Genomic DNA, 17,254 nt, shown 5'->3' with positions numbered 1-17,254 from the left:
GAAGAACAGAGGTTCATACAGGTGCTTTCCATCAGGTATTGAAAACACCTGTGGATGTCACCGAGCAGCAATCAAGCATAATAAGCACCAATTAGGCAGCTTTAAAATGACTGTGATACTCAGCTCCTTCTAGACATTTACTGGTGTGGTTACAAACATGGTGAAGGCAAGAGAATGGTCCAGGAAGACAAGAGAAGAGGTGATTTCTCTTCACAGGAAGGGCAATGGCTATAAGAAGATTGCAAAGATGTTAAACATACCAAGAGACACCTTAGGAAGCATCATTCGCAAATTCAAGGCAAAGGGCACTGTTGAAACGCTACCTGGTCGTGGCAGAAAGAAGATGCTGACTTCGACTGCTGTGCGCTACCTGAAGCGTAGAGTGGAGAGAAGTCCCCGTGTGACTGCTGAGGAACTGAGAAAAGATTTGTCAGATGTGGGTACAGAAGTTTCAGCCCAGACAATAAGACGCACACTGCGTAATGAAGGCCTCCGTGCCAGAACTCCCAGGCGTACCCCCTTGCTGTCTCCAAAGAATAAGAAGAGTCGACTGCAGTATGCCAAAAGCCATGTGGACAAACCACAAAAGTTGTGGGATAGTGTTCTGTGGACTGATGAAACAAAATTAGAACTGTTTGGGCCCATGGATCAACGCTATGTTTGGAGGAGGAAGAACAAGGCCTATGATGAAAAGAACACCTTGCCTACTGTGAAGCATGGTGGAGGGTCAATCATGCTTTGGGGCTGTTTTGCTTCTGCAGGTACAGGGAAGCTTCAGCGTGTGCAAGGTACCATGAATTCTCTTCAGTACCAGGAGATATTGGATGGAAACGTGATGCAGTCCGTCACACACCTGAGGCTTGGGAGACGTTGGACCTTTCAACAGGACAATGATCCCAAGCATACCTCCAAGTCCACTAGAGCATGGTTGCAGAGGAAAGGCTGGAACATTTTGGAGTGGCCATCGCAGTCACCAGACTTAAATCCGATTGAGAACCTCTGGTGGGACTTAAAGAAAGCAGTTGCAGTGCGCAAGCCTAAGAATGTGACTGAACTGGAGGCCTTTGCCCATGAAGAATGGGCGAAGATACCCGTAGATCGCTGCAAGACACTTGTGTCAAGCTATGCTTCACGTTTAAAAGCTGTTATAACTGTAAAAGGATGCTGTACTAAGTACTAAGATTGAATGTCACTTGGGGGTTGAATAAAACTGATAATGCTGTGAGCACAGAAAAGACATTTGTGGTTATTTCATTATAACTGTTATGTTATATTTGTCTGACCTACAAGTGCCTCTTTAATGTAAATGTAAGCAAGATGACTGAATGATCAAAAGCAATGTCAAACTGGCCAAAACACTCAATTTCAGTGGGGGTTGAATAATTTTGGCCACAACTGTATTCAACAAACAAATAATATACATACATGTCTGTACACACATATATGTTGACATGTATGTTTATTATTTTTTTGTTAAATACGTGTTACTTTTTCCTTTTTTTCTTTTTTTTGTCCCAGAGGTATTTTATATACTTAATTATGTGTACTTCCAAGTAAAAATTCTTGGGACTTGAAGAAGCGGGCGTACCCATGAAATGCGTTGACCTATGTCACAAAACGCACTTTATACTCAGGAAAGATGTCTGTATTTATAGATGAATCTTTTCATATGTAAACCCAATAAATTATGTAATTTTATATATATATATATATAGTGTTTTTCTGCACAATTTTGTAAATTTGCCATTAGTAACCAATTCATTTCTCACACCTTTATGCTCCTGATGGGCCAAAGTAAGTTTTATATTGTTTTTATGAACAAACAAGGCTTCTTTTTGCTAATATTGTCTTGCAACAAATATTTTATTTTTTAAGCAATATGTAGACAAATATACATAACCAAACAAAAATATGACTTTTTTGGTCAGTGTTAGTTTTAAAACAAAGCAAAAACATACATTTTATTCAGCAATTTGTCTCTTTTGTAATGACACTATCTTAAAAAATAATGTCTGGTATAAAGCAAGGCAAAATTATTTTGAAATGAAATAAGATTTTGTGTTTAAATTTATTATTGTGAGACTAAAAAAATTAACAACACCAATAACAATGAAAAACGTTTATATATCAATGGTTAAAAGATCTGAAAAAAAGCAAATACCATTGAGAGAATTTTATGCAGTTGGGATCTGTGAATAAATGAGGACAGGGATTCTTTTCACCACATTAACTACTTGCACATCTATACACCCTCCAAACTGACCCCAGAGCCTTCACACCTTCCAACCTGACCCCACTGCCTTCACACCCTCCAACCTGACCGCACTGCCTTCACACCCTCCAACCTGACCCCACTGCCTTCACACCCTCCAACCTGATCCCACTGCGTTCACACCCTCCAAACTGACCCCACTGCCTTCACACCCTCCAACCTGATCCCACTGCGTTCACACCCTCCAACCTGACCCCACTGCCTTCACACCCTCCAACCTGACCCCACTGCCTTCACACCCTCCAACCTGACCCCACTGCCTTCACACCCTCCAACCTGACCGCACTGCCTTCACACCCTCCAACCTGACCCCACTGCCTTCACACCCTCCAACCTGACCCCACTGCCTTCACACCCTCCAACCTGACCGCACTGCCTTCACACCCTCCAACCTGACCCCACTGCCTTCACACCCTCCAACCTGATCCCACTGCGTTCACACCCTCCAACCTGACCCCACTGCCTTCACACCCTCCAACCTGACCCCACTGCCTTCACACCCTCCAACCTGACCGCACTGCCTTCACACCCTCCAACCTGACCCCACTGCCTTCACATCCTCCAACCTGACCCCACTGCCTTCACACCCTCCAACCTGACCGCACTGCCTTCACACCCTCCAACCTGACCCCACTGCCTTGACACCCTCCAACCTGATCCCACTGCGTTCACACCCTCCAACCTGATCCCACTGCGTTCACACCCTCCAACCTGACCCCACTGCGTTCACACCCTCCTACCTGACCCCACTGCCTTCACACCCTCCTACCTGACCTGACTGCCTTCACACCCTCCAACCTGACCTCACTCCCTTCATACCCTCCAACCTGACTCCAGTGCATTCACACCTTCCAAACTGATCCCACTGCCTTCACACCCTCCTACCTGACCCCACTGCCTTCATACCCTCCAACTTGACTCCAGTGCATTCACACCTTCCAAACTGACCCCACTGCCTTCACACCCTCTAGATTGACCCCAGTGCCTTCACACCCTCCAAACTGACCCCACTGCCTTCTCACCCTCCTACCTGTCCCCACTGCCTTCACACCCTCCAACCTGATCCCAGTGCCTTCACACCCTCCAACCTGATCCCAGTGCCTTCACACCCTCCAACCTGACCCCAGTGTCTTCATACCCTCCAACCTGACCTCAGTACCTTCACACCTTCCAAACTGACCCCACTGCCTTCACACCCTCTAGCCTGACCCCACTGCCTTCACACCCTCCAAAATGACCCCACTGCCTTCACGCCCTCCAAACTGACCCCACTGCCTTCACACCCTCCAACCTGACCCCACTGCCTTCACACCCTCCAAACTGACCCCATTGCCTTCACACCCTCCAACCTGACCACACTGCCTTCACACCCTCCAACCTGACCGCACTGCCTTCACACCCTCCAACTTGACCGCACTGCCATCACACCCTCCAACCTGACCGCACTGCCTTCACACCCTCCAACTTGACCGCACTGCCATCACACCCTCCAACCTGACCGCACTGCCATCACACCCTCCAACCTGACCGCAGTGCCTTCACACCCTCCAACCTGACCCCACTACCTTCACATCCTCCTTCCTGACCCCACTGCTTCCTTGCCATTAAAGTGGAACTTTACACACTTAAAGTAGAACTATAGGCATGTTTCTTTCATATTGGATAGAGTAAGAGAGGGTTATAACCCCTGTCAGATTTTTTTTTCGCTATCTGTCTCCCATTGGGGAGATTTTCCTTTACTTCCTTCCCCATAGCCGAACAGGAAGTGAGAGGAAATCCCTGAAAATTATGGGAATTCCTTGGGGACCCCCAGGTCACCAGAACTAGAGTCCCATTGTAAGATTTCCCTCTATTACTTTTCTGTGGACAACTCAAAATTTGGGGTTTTGTTTTACTTTCACTTTCAATGATAATAGTAAACAGGACATTTAGAGAGGGTGAATCCCCTTAACAGGGGCACAGACAGCAATGAAAACTGACAGGGGGTCTAATCCCTCTTCACTCTATCAAAAACTAAAAAAAAAAGTTTTGCCTATAGTTATACTTTAAAGGAGATCTATAGTCACAGCATACACTGTCATTTCATATCATCTGAATTGTAATAGCAACACTAACACTAGTTTTATTTGACAATCCAATACAAGCTTACCTAAAAAAAAAACAAATCTCATGTGAGTTCTGCCTGTCTGCTGGGTATCTCTTTCCACAACTTCCTGGATTCCTTGCATGCTTTGCAGCTTCAGCTTTGCTGCTTACTTTTGATTTCTAAGGACTACATGTCCAATGGTATCTTGCTGTCTGCAAGCAGTGACTCCTATCCTGACTCCGCCTCTTGAAACTCCTCCTCTCAGCACCTCTGTAGCTCAGAAGGTGGGCTCTGTGAAATGTGTGACACAGCAGTGCCCAGTCACAGGACATAGTAAATGTCTGGGGATCTATACAAAGTAAGTTCACAAACTTCAAGGCAGGGGTGGACTGACCATTCGAGCACTCGGGCACTGCCCGAAGGCCTAGGGTCAGTAGGGGGCCCATGAAATGCCCCTGGTACCTTTCATAGGCTTTTTTTGGGTGTGCTTTGAGTGTGGACAAGGACACAGGGGCCCTATGATCCTCTATTGCCTGGGGGCCCCATGAGTTGTCAGTCCGCCCCTGCTTCAAGGTCATTCAGATAAACAGGAGTAGGCTAAACATAATTGAAATATCAACAAACATTACAAACATTATATGAAATACAACGTGGAAATGAATGTATGAATTGACATTTTGACCATAGATAGGCTTTAATTCAGATTTGTGAACAAGCAGGATTATTAATGCAGTTGAGACTATCTATTGTCTATATAAATATTCCGATCTGATTCTGCGCATTGTACAGTGAGCTGCGTATATGCAGCCCACTATTCAATTGCAGCATCCACTGAGATATATTAACCCCCCTGAACGCGTGGGAGTGACATGATTCCGGATCGGCCAATCAAAATGAACAAAAAAAATTGGAGCTGGAAAAACAAAAGCTGAACATGGCAGTGGAGAGACCGCATTTCTGCAGTGGAGGTGATTATAGTTCCAATTTAATCCTGACATATCAAATGTTTATTTTTTTATCGAATCCACACAGTCACAGTGAGATTTCTGTATTAATGTGTACACTATATTGCCAAAAGTATTGTCCCCGCCCTCCAAATCATGTGATTCAGGTGCTCCAATCCCCTCCATGGACACAGGTGTATACAATCCATCCCCTAGGCATGCAGACGGCTTCTACAAACATTGGTGAAAGAATGGGTCGCTCTCAGGAGCTCAGTGACTCCAAGCGTGGTCCCGTGATAGGTGGCCACCTGTGCAATAAGTCCATCCGTGACATTTCCTGGCTACTAAATATTCCACACTCAACTGTTAGTGGGATTATAACAAAGTGGAAGCAACTGGGAACAACAGCAACTCAGCCACCAAGTGGTAGGCCACGTCACATGACAGAGCGGGGTCAGCGCATGCTGAAGCGCACAGTGCGCAGAAGTCACCAACTGTCTGCAAAGTCAATAGCTAAAGACCTCCAAACTTGGTGTGGCCTTCAGATGAGCACAACAACAGTGCGTAGAGAGCTTCATGGAATGGGTTTCCATGGCTGAGGAGCTGCATCCAAGCCTACCATCACCAAGTGCAATGCAAAGCGTCGGATGTCGTGGTGTAAAGCATGCCGCCACTGGACTCTAGAGCAGTGGAGACATGTTCTCTGGAATGACCAATCACGTTTCTCTGTCTGGAAATCCCATGGATGTGTCTAGGTTTGGCTGTTGCCAGGAGAATGGTATTTGCCTGACTGCATTGTGCCAAGAGAAATGTTTGGTGGAGGAGGGATTATGGTGTGGGGTTGTTTTTCAGGGGTTGGACTTGGCCCCCTAGTTCCAGCAAAGGGAACACTTAAGGCATCAGCATACCAAGACATTTTGGCCAATTTCATCCCCCCAACTTTGTGGGAAGAGTTTGGGGATGGCCCCTTCCTGTTCCAACATGACTGCACACCAGTGCACAAAGCAAGGTCCATAAAGACATGGAGGAGCCAGTTTGGGGTGGAGGAACTTGACTGTCCTGCACAGAGTCCTGACCTCAACCCCATAGAACACCTTTGGGATGAATTAGAGTGGAGACTGTGAGCCAGGCCTCCTCCCCCGACATCAGTGCCTGACCTCACAAATGTGCTTCTGGAAGAATGGTCCAACCTTCCCACAGACACCCCCCTAAACCTTGTGGACGGCCTTCCCAGAAGAGTTGAAGCTGTTATAGCTGCAAAGGGCGGGGCCAACTCAATATTGAACCCTGCGGACTAAGAATGGGAGGCCATTAAAGTTCATGTGCCTGTAAAGGCCGGCCGACCAATACTTTTGGCAATATAGTGTATAACAATATTTGTTTTATAAAAACAAGTAGTAAGAGTGAGCGCACAAAACAACTAGAGGTAGCTGCAAGATATATATGCAGCGCTAAGGATAAAGTGACAAAGTGCATAAAGCGCAAAGAGTTAGAATTAGTGGATAACAAATAATCAACAACGTGACAAGTGCAATAGTGAATGGATGAGCATAAATGAAGGTGACAAATCAATTGTAGATAACATAAAACAATGTCAATATGAATAATATGGTAATCTCTGAAGATTATTATTATTATATAGTATTTATATAGTGCCAAAAGGTTTGCTGAGCGCTGTATATTATAGTGGGGGACAGTACATGAGACAATACAGTAACAAAACACGAGGGGTTCAAGGGCCCTGCTCTACTTTTTTTTATTTGCACTAACATACAATTTTGAGGACAAGCTTTCAGGGTATGTCCCTTTCTTCAAAGTCCAAAAAAAAAAAAAAAGGGGGGTTTTTTTTTTGGACTTTGAAGAAGGGGACATACCCTGAAAGCTTGTCCTCAAAATTGTATGTTAGTGCAAATAAAAAAAGTATCACGGACAGTACTCAAAAAATTCCTTAAACAGATAAACACATGTAGTCCAATAAATTGGTGAATGGATGAAAAACACCTAGAACTTTGAGGAAAAGTTCAAAAATCTAAAATCCAGTGTTTATATGTTTTAAGGAATTTTTTTATCTTCAGAGATTACCATATTATTCATTTTGACATTGTTTTCTGTTATCCACAATTGCTTTGTCACCTTCATTTACGCTCATCCATTCACTATTGCACTTGTCACTTTGTTGATTATTTGTTATCCACTAATTCTGCGCAAATTTTAATTCTTTGCGCTTTGTCACTTTATCCTTAGCGCTGCATATATATATATATTTGATATTTGTTTTATGTCTTTTGCTTCCTATTTGCTGAAACAATAATAAAAACAGAGAATTTAGAGTATCTTGATTAGTATAATAAAAATGCACAAAGGTAAAGTAAAATAAGAAATCAAACCAACATCAGCTTTAAATTCTACTTCTTACATATATGTTCTATAATATTTTTGAAGACCAATACTTATCTTCCTATCAAATCCCCCTCCATACAATGTCACGGTTCTCTGGATGGATTCCTCACATGTCATGATCATCCTTCCCCCCAGATATCTTTGTAGAGCCACGTTTTACCCATAATGCAGCATGGAGAGGCTCAGTGAAGGTGGCAGTAAAGGTGTAGAGGTGTTGAATTGGGGAACACAGATCATAGAAAGAAATCTGCCCGACCTCATAATCCAAATATATCCTGATCTTGTTACTGGAGATTTCGCCAGGTAATGAGATTTCTTTACTGTCATGTATCACTGAAGTCTCACCATGTCTCCTGGATGAAAGAAACGCAATCATTGAAGCAAAATCAGATTGCAGTTCCATTCCCCAGGACTTTTTATTGTTTCCAATTTTTGACTGCTTTCCTCTCCTATCTATACTGGGGTAACACATCCCAACTCTCCCTCCACGTAATCTCTTGACATCCACATCCCAATAATGTCGCCCTGAGGAGAAACTCCGACTGCTCATGACCTGATCCCAATCCTGAAACATCTTTGATGTTTCTGGATGGTTCTGGTTCTTCTCAGTCCAGGAAGCTGACTTCCTGTCACTTGATATACAGAGATTATTACTAGCAGTGTTCACTGCCAGCAATATGTCTGCAGGTTCTGGTATATAAGTCCCTTCATTAACCCATGCTATTATATCAGATAACCCGCTGTGTAATGTGTGTGAGGTCTGAAATACATCCAGATTCCCTCCATCATGGAGGAGTTTATCATTTCTCTTTCTGTTCTCCTCATCTCCATCCTCGGTATCACACAAGTCACCTGTTTCTGATTTCTGAAGGACTGTCAATGGATCCATCATGTTACACAGCCCCTCGATGTGACGCATCTTCCTGGATAGTTCCTCCTTCTTTATTTCCAGCTGTCGGATCAGATCATTAGTTGAGCGAGAGATTCGTTCTGCCTGCCCAGAGATTTCTTTGAGGACTTTCTTCTCCAGGTCTTCCACCCGTCTCTTGAGCTCTATAAACAGGGCAGTGGCTCTCTTGGTTTCACTAGAGGCTTGCTCTTGTGCTTTACTCCTGTGTTCCTGCAGACTCCGGACACTTTGCTCCATCCTTTTTCTCTCTGTTTTTAGTTTGCCAAGAACATTTTTCAATGTCTCCTTCCTTTTTTCCGAGACCTCATCAATGGACTCCACCTGATGTCCTTTGTGATTCCCAATCAGACAGCAGGACACACAGATACAGACAGAGTCCTCCATGCAGTAATACTTGAGGATCTCCTTATGGACGGAGCATTTTCTGTTCCTCAAGGAAGTGGTGGGGTCACATAAGACGTGTTCCGGTAACTTGCTGTGAAGTTCCAGGTGTTTATCACACAGAGAAGCTTCACACGTCAGACAGGACTTAACAGCAGGTCCAGGAGATTCCAGACAGTAAGTGCAGAAGACCTTGGACTCCTCGGGATCTGGCTTGGCAGACAGGAAATTTTCCACTATGTTTCGCAGTTTAATGTTCTTCTGTAGTACAGGCCGATCCTGGAACTTCTTTCTGCATTCGGGACAGGAATATCTTACAGACGTCTCCTGGGAATCCAACACACGAACAATACAGTCCTGGCAGAAGTTGTGTGCACATGTCAGGGTTACGGGATCCTTGTAATTGTCCAAACAAATTGAACATTCGAGCTCAGCTTTTAGATTAGCAGACGCCATGACAGCACGAGACAGAAGTGAAAATGAAAGCTCCTGAAAGGAATGCAGTATGCAGATGTTTGTGTGTGGGCGGAGGAGGTTAACACGCAGTCACCAGGAAAGTGTTGCAGGGCATTGGGATCAAAATTTCAATTTAATGAAAAAAAAAAGAGTCTTTCGAAAACTAACCAGTTTTTTGGTCAAAAAGCTTTGTGAGACATTTCTTCTGATGAAGTGTGTTGGCATAAAACTGTCAGGATTTTTCATTCTCTTAACCCCTTGAGCTCCAGAGGATTTCCCCCCCCCTTAATGACCAGGCCTCTTTCTGCTACTCGGCGCTGCACTAATTAAACTGATAATTGCGCGGTCATGCAATGCTGCACCCAAATGAAATTTACGTCCTTTTTTTCACACAAATAGAGCTTTCTTTCGGTGGTATTTGATCACCTGTGCGCTTTTTATTTTTCACGCTATAAACAAAAAAAGGCCAAAAATTTTGAAGAAAAACAATATTTTTTACTTTCAGCTATAAAAAATATATAGTAAACTCAAAGTTGGTTATAAATTTAGGCCAAAATGTATTCTGCTACATGTTTTTGGTAAAAAAAATCCCAATAAGTGTATATTGATTGCTTTGTGTGGAAGTTATAGCGTCTACAAACTATGGGATAGATACTGCAATTTACGCCATTTTTCTGCTATACAGCGTTGCGCTAATTTAACGCACAATTGCGCGGTCATGCAATATGGTACATAAATTTTTCCCCACAAATTGAGCTTTCTTTCGGTGGTATTTGATCGCCTGTGCGGTTTTTATTTTTTGCACTATAAAAAAAAAAAGGCTGACAATTTTGAGGAAAAAAAAACAATATTTTCGACTTTTTGCTATAAAACATGTCAAGTAAAAAAAATGCAAAATAAAATTTTGTCATAAATTTCTGCCAAAATGCATTCTGCGACATGTCTTTGCTAAAAAAAAAACCCAATACGTGTAAATTAATTGGTTTATGTGAAAGTTATAGCGTTTACAAATGGCGGGAAAGATACTGGGATTTTTAGGGTTTTTTTATACTAATAATGGCGGCGATCAGCGAATTATGGCGGCGATCAGGGACTTATGGCAGTGACCAGCGACTTATGGCGGGACTGCGGGACTGCGACGGACATTCTGACATTGGGGGATACTGACTTGGGGTCACTGACATCCCCAAAAACACAAATACAGTGATTAGTGCAGAAAAAAAACACTGACACTGTACTAATGGCACTGGGGAGGAAGGGGTTAACTTTATTTTGCAGGGAAGGGTTATAGGAGTGAGGGGAGTGTTTTACTAGGGGGCGGGGGGGTGTACTGGGCGTGACAAGGCTGATCGAGAAAGAGAAACTCTTCTTTCTCGATCAGCTCATCCTCGAGCTGACAGGGAAGTGACAGACAGCACAGCTACTGCAGCTGTGCTCTCTGTCACTGTTTGCCGCCGATCGCCGGGACATAGCCGCTAAGGAGCGGCTGTGACCTGGCGACTGACATCTGCGGCGGTGATCCGCGGGACAGATAGGGCGGCGGCGCACCTCGTGCGCGCCCCCTATTTGTTTACAAAACACACATCTTAAAACGTGGTTTTGCCTGCGAGTGCCGCCCTGCCGCCGTATATCTACAGTGGCTGGGCGGCATGTAGTTAACAGAGAAATAAAATAACTCATCCAAGAAGCAACATTTCCACAACAGCCCATTTTGTAAATGAGATCTTCAGGTCTGGATTAATCGGGAACCTATAGGCACAGAAAAACTGTCACCTAAAGCCCCATTCCATAAACCGCACCCAACCTATTATGCTGCATACCCACATGGAAGAAAAATATATTTGAAATATAATTTAAAAATATTCTTCCCAAATATATTGACATATATTTGAAATTTTACAATTTTGGCCATATTCTCCTAGATTGTAAGCTCGAAAAAGCAGGGCCCTTGAACCCCTTGTGTTTTGTTTTGTTACTGTATTGTCTCATGTTCTGTCCCCAATATAATGTACAGCGCTTTTAGCGCTATATAAATACTGTATAATAATATTCAATATATATCAAAATATATATATAATATATATATATATATACTGCATGTTGAAATGCAGTTTTTATGTATTACAAAATATATGAAAAATATTTGTAAAAATATATATTATTTAAATATATTCTTCAGATTTTTTTTTTAACATTAAAGTAATTTTAACATATATTTTTACATATATTTGTAAATGCATTCCAAAAATGTAAATTAATCAACTTTACCTATAAATGTTAGTATCCAGTTATATTCTGTGTATCCAAGAAAGAATCCAGGACTTTCCTACAGCAATCCACTGAGCTGGCCAGAACCAACTCTTGAGGGAGTCTATTCCACATTTTCACATGTTAAAAAGATAGGAAACACAATAGTGCTTTATCCTTAAAAACAGCAGATATAGTGAATGCAGGATCATGTAAAATAGTGCAGTGCTAAAATCATATATAAAATATAATAAACTGAAAATAGTTCAAAATAATGTCCATAAAGTCTATAGAATAATAGATAAATGGTGACTGTACTGGATACCGGTGGTGCTCCTTAGGAAATAATAAAAGTGCGCACTCACCAGAGATAAGTGAAATATGAGCATAATATCAAAATCACACGTCTGGTCAGAGGTCTGGTCGGTAAGGCCAATCCTCCTTTCCATATGATGACAGGACACAATGGATATTCATTAATCACAGCTTAAACCTCATGCTTATGGGTGTAGTCTAAATGCATGGGTATGAGAAAAGGTGTGCCAAGATGGCGTCCATGCCGGAAGTTACGGCACAATCCCATGTGACTTCCTCAGAGCAGCAGAGCAGCATATGAAGAATTGACCTCCCTAGCGGTCTGATTATGTCCATATTTCTGTGCTCAAAGCGGTACATTTTTTTGCATGGAAATATGTATTTTTTTTATTGTCGGCCTGTAATTTTTAGGAATAACTCACTGAAATCTGTCCGAACAAGAGTCTAGTAAACATCCTGGGTAGGATAAAATTTGAAACACGAAATCATAAATTATAATTTAATAAATAATCATAAAAAATAATAATATAATAATAATAAATTTAATTCAATAATATAATCAAACCAAAAACACTGAAATTTGAAATATAGCGCCAAGTTCGCACATCACTGAGCAAAGTCGCAAAATCGTTTTCAGTGTCTGATGATGAATTTCCCCCACAAATCATTATCACTCAATTCTGCAAGTGGTTCTGATTTACTGTCGCTGTTCTCTAGCCGGTCTAAAACCGCTTTTGGCCTAAAGGGACGCTTTTTGGACACCATGGACATTTCTCAGTTTCCAGGCAGAAAGAACAGTAAAAATGCAGGCAGGGCGCCGGACAAAGCACTCGGGACAAAATGTATGTGAAATGGTTTGATACAGGAATGTTATACTATGTGATTTTAGTGTATTTAGTGAATGTCACTTTTTGTTATTTTCAAATTTCCCGCCATTCCGTCCCCCGTACGTCCCAACGCTCGCAGGGGACGGAACCCAGATGACAGATGCCGGCATCCACCGGATTACATTGCCGGGGACGCTGCTGGAGGGACATCGCGGGAGCGCAGGACAAGGTAAGTGATCGAGGGATCGCGGAGCAACGCTGCAAGGTATTCCTGAGTGTAGCTCGCGGTTACCGCTTGTGGTACTGAAACTTTACCCGAGCATAGCTCGGGAATACCGTCAGGGAGGCTACGCACATGAAGGACAGAGACTATACGTTTTATTCTCATGCACATGAGATGTGTTCAAGATTGGATTATATATTGCTGGACCATCGACTTATCGAGTCTCTGGTCAAAGTAAAAATAGAAGTGATGTCAATATCGGACCATGCCCCTGTCACAATGCAATTATTATGGGGAAATGAGCAGATCAGGGGGAAATTATGGAGGTTAAATGAGACACTTCTCCAGGACTCAGAGGTGGATCAAAGAATTAAAAAAGAAATAGAGCAATTTTTTGAGGAAAATGATTTTGGGGAAGTGTCCGTAGCAACAGTGTGGGAGGCTCATAAGGCCTATATTAGAGGAATCCTGATAGCGATTGGAGCAAAAAAGAAGAGGGAAAGAAGAGAAAAAATAAACACGCTTCTTAGTGAACTCTGTGAGTTAGAGCAGATACATAAACATAAAGTAACAAAAGAGATTATGCAGAAGGTAATAAATAAAAGAGAATTAAATAAATTTCTGGAAGAAGATAAGAAAAGAATGTTCAATAAAATGATAAGTGAGAAATACAGATGGGGAGATAGGCCAGGAAAGTATTTAATGAGGGCTCAGAGAAAAAAAAATCTAGGAACTATAGAGAGAAAATAAGAGACCACAAAGGAGATTTAATGTATTCAACTAAATATATAGCTAAAGTGTTTAAAGAATGATATAATAAGCTATATAATATTATCCCCCACAGCTCCATAAGTAAAATGAGGATATATATGAATGCATTGGGAGGAGAGATGGAAATGAGGAGGGAATCCCAACAAGCCCATGTAGTTCTCATACATAGTGTATTGCTTTTAGGCCAAAAACTTGAATTTCGGTCTCATCTGACCAGAGCACCTTCTTCCACATGTTTGCTGTGTCCCCCACATGGCTTCTCACAAACTATAAACGGGACTTCTTATGGCTTTCTTCCAACAATGGCTTTCTTCTTGTCACCAGGGGTGGACTGACAACTTATGGGGCCCCCGGGCAATAGGGGATCATGAGGCCCCTGTGTCCTTGCCCAAACTCAAAAAAGCCTATGAAAAAGGTACCAGGGGCATCTCATGGGGCCCCCTACTGACCCTGGGTCCTCGGGCAGTGCCCAAGATTCTAAATGGTCAGTCCGCCCCTGCTTGTCACTCTTCCATAAAGGCCAGATTTGTGGAGTGCACAAGTAATAGTTGTCCTGTGGACAGATTCTCCCACCTGAGCTGTGGATATCTGCAGCTCCTCCAGAGTTATCATGGGCCTCTTGGCTGCTCCTCTGATGAATGCTCTCCTTGCCCGGCCTGTCAGTTTAGGTGGATGGCCATGTCTTGGTAGGTTTGCAGTTGTGCCATGCTCTTTCCATTTTTGGATGATGGATTGAACAGTGCTCTGAGAGATGTTCAAAGCTTAAAATATTTTTTTATAACCTAACCCTGCTTAAAACTTCTCCACAACTTTATCCCTGACCTGTCTGGTGTGTTCCTTGGCCTTCATGACGCGGTTTGTTCACTAATGTTCTCTAACAAACCTCTGAGGGCTTCACAGAGCAGCCGTATTTATACTGAGATTACATGACACATGGAAGTACTCTATTTACTAATTAGGTGACTTCTTAAGGCAATTGGTTCCACTATATTTTAGTTAGGGGTATCAGAGTAAAGGGGGCTGAATACAAATGCACATCACACTTTTCACATATTTATATATAATAAATGTTGAAAACCATTTATCATTTTCCTTCCACTTCACAATTTTATGTGCTACTTTGTGTTGGTCTATCACATCAAATCCCAACAAAATACATTTACGTTTTGTGGTTGTAACATGACAAAAGGTGGAAAATTTCAAGGGGTATGAATACTTTTTCAAGTCACTATACCAATGAAAGAATTTTCTGCAATCCCTGTATCTTGTCTAATATGTGTATATCCTAGCTCCATCTAGTGGCCATAATGTGGTATTTTGCTAAAATACCGCAATCAGAAAATACAACATTATGGCCACTAGATGGAGCTGATGACCATAGGAAATACACATATTAGACACATTAAAGGGATTATTGGTGATGGTTGTAGAAATGCTTAGGCATGTACACAGTGATTTTAAAAACTGGAGCATGGACAGAAACCAAAAAGTTGAGTATTTTAAAGAAACATTTGCTTTTTTTAAATTATGTATCATATGTTTATATATTTATGCATATTACATATACTTTCTATAAAACTGTTTTAAAACATATAATGTCCATATAAACAAATAACAGGGACAATTCAAACTAACTGAAAATCCTTATAACGATCCCAAACCAAAACAGAAGACAACAGCCACTCCAAGGGGTGCAGGCTTGCCCAGCTCACGCAAACAAAATGGCGGAAAGTATGGAAAGCTGCACACCAATATTCAGCCCAGTTGGAATCTATAAAAAAAAGAGCTTCAGTTTTTCTCCTCCAGAAGCCATGCCCTTCCAACGCGTTTCACCCACCCCTAGCCTTAGTCCAAGAGTGGGTGAAACACGTTGGAGGGGCATGGTTTTGAAGGAAACAAGTTGAAGCTATTTTCTTACAGTTTCTAACTGGGATAAATATCCATATCCATTCCTCCAAAATCATTGTAGTTGATTTCTTTTGTTATACTGAACATAGTTGTACGTATTATTTTACATTTTATATTTTACACTAATTTAAATACCTAGATGAAGCATGCTGAGGATTATGTGTTCTGTTCCACCAGTCCAGCTTTCCTCCACCACCTCACTCAGAGTGACAGAATAAGGTCCCGCCATGCATTAAGCACGGTCCTCATTAGCGTACTTAATGAACTCCTTCAGCTCTCCCGTACCATGCAGCAAGGCCCATGAGGTCTCCATATCATAGATTCAGTCCCGATTGCTTTCGGTGAACTGACCGCTAGGGAAGGAGCTAGAGTGCCAACCCCCCTCGTTACCAGAGGACCCATCACTCTTCCCTGGTATCACTGTCTGGCTGCCATTACAATCCCACCAGTTCAAGATTACCCATAGCAACCACACACTTCCCACTAACTCTTCTGCTGAGTCAACCCTTAGTGGTGGCCCACCGTTCCTTCCTCTTCAGAATCTAACTAACTCCAACATGTAAGCACCTGCTTACAAGCCAATCTCCAGGAACCTGAGGTGTCACATCAAGTGAATTACACATCCCTCCAAAACCCCAAGGTTACCTGTAGCAACCACACACTTCTTACCAACTCTTCTGCTGAGTTAACCCTTAGTGGTGGCCTACCATTCCTTCCTTTTAACCCCCATATGTGCCTTACAGGCCCTGTTCTTCAGATACACCATGTGCCCCCATGTACCCCCTTGAATGACTTCAGACCAGGCATGAACCAGTTGAACAGACTTTACTGGACAACTGGGTAATACAGTCCAACAATGACATTCAGTTCATTCCTAACTAGCTAGTTCCAGGCTACCTAGTGCGTACCTTCCCAAGGTGAGACTCCATAAGTAGTTGAGTCCTGGCTCAGGCAACTGCTCCAGTTGCTGTTAGTGGCTTCATCATTAGGCTTGGCCTCTTGATTCCTCCCATGCAGGCCAAGGCAGAGAGCAGAGCCTTCCCTCTATTTATTGATAGCACAGAGTAGAGGAAAGAGGTTAGAAAATGCCCAGGAAAATGCTGAGTCTAGCTTATCCCCTTCCCATTCAGGTAACCAAAAGAAACTAACTAACTAACTCCAACCTGTAAGCACCTGCTTATAGGCCAATCACTAGGAACCAGAGGTGTCAGATCAAGTGAATTACACATCCCTCCAAAACCCCAAGGTCACCCGTAGCAACCACACACTTGTTACCAACTCTTCTGCTGAGTGAACTCTTAGTGGTGGCCCACCGTTCCTTCCTTCTCACCCCCATATGTGCCTTACAGGCCCTGTTCTTCAGATACACCATGTACCCCGATGTACCCCTTTGAACGACTTCAGACCAGACAACAATGACATTCAGTTCATTCCTAACTAGCGAGTCCCAGGCTACCCAGTGCGTACCTTCCCAAGGTGAAAGTCCATAAGTAGTTGAGTCCTGGCTCAGACAA

The 17,254-nt window shown here is 42.7% G+C and overlaps 1 protein-coding gene across 1 annotated transcript; it reads right to left on the bottom strand.

The window, feature by feature from the left end:
- Positions 1–7,564: 7,564 nt before the first annotated feature.
- LOC149443610 (E3 ubiquitin/ISG15 ligase TRIM25-like) lies at positions 7,565–9,450 on the bottom strand. The gene has a single exon (XM_089655469.1). The coding sequence runs from the start codon at positions 9,447–9,449 to the stop codon at positions 7,809–7,811; it is 1,641 nt and encodes a 546-aa protein (XP_089511595.1). The 5' UTR covers position 9,450; the 3' UTR covers positions 7,565–7,808.
- Positions 9,451–17,254: the final 7,804 nt, after the last annotated feature.

This window comes from Staurois parvus, unplaced genomic scaffold (assembly GCF_062004578.1).
Source record: "Staurois parvus isolate SC_StPar_1 unplaced genomic scaffold, SC_StPar_1.0 ptg000842l, whole genome shotgun sequence".
Classification (NCBI taxonomy): Eukaryota; Metazoa; Chordata; class Amphibia; order Anura; family Ranidae; genus Staurois; species Staurois parvus.
The sequence above is the reverse complement of the archived record's forward strand: the minus strand, read 5'-3'. Positions and strand labels throughout refer to the sequence as shown.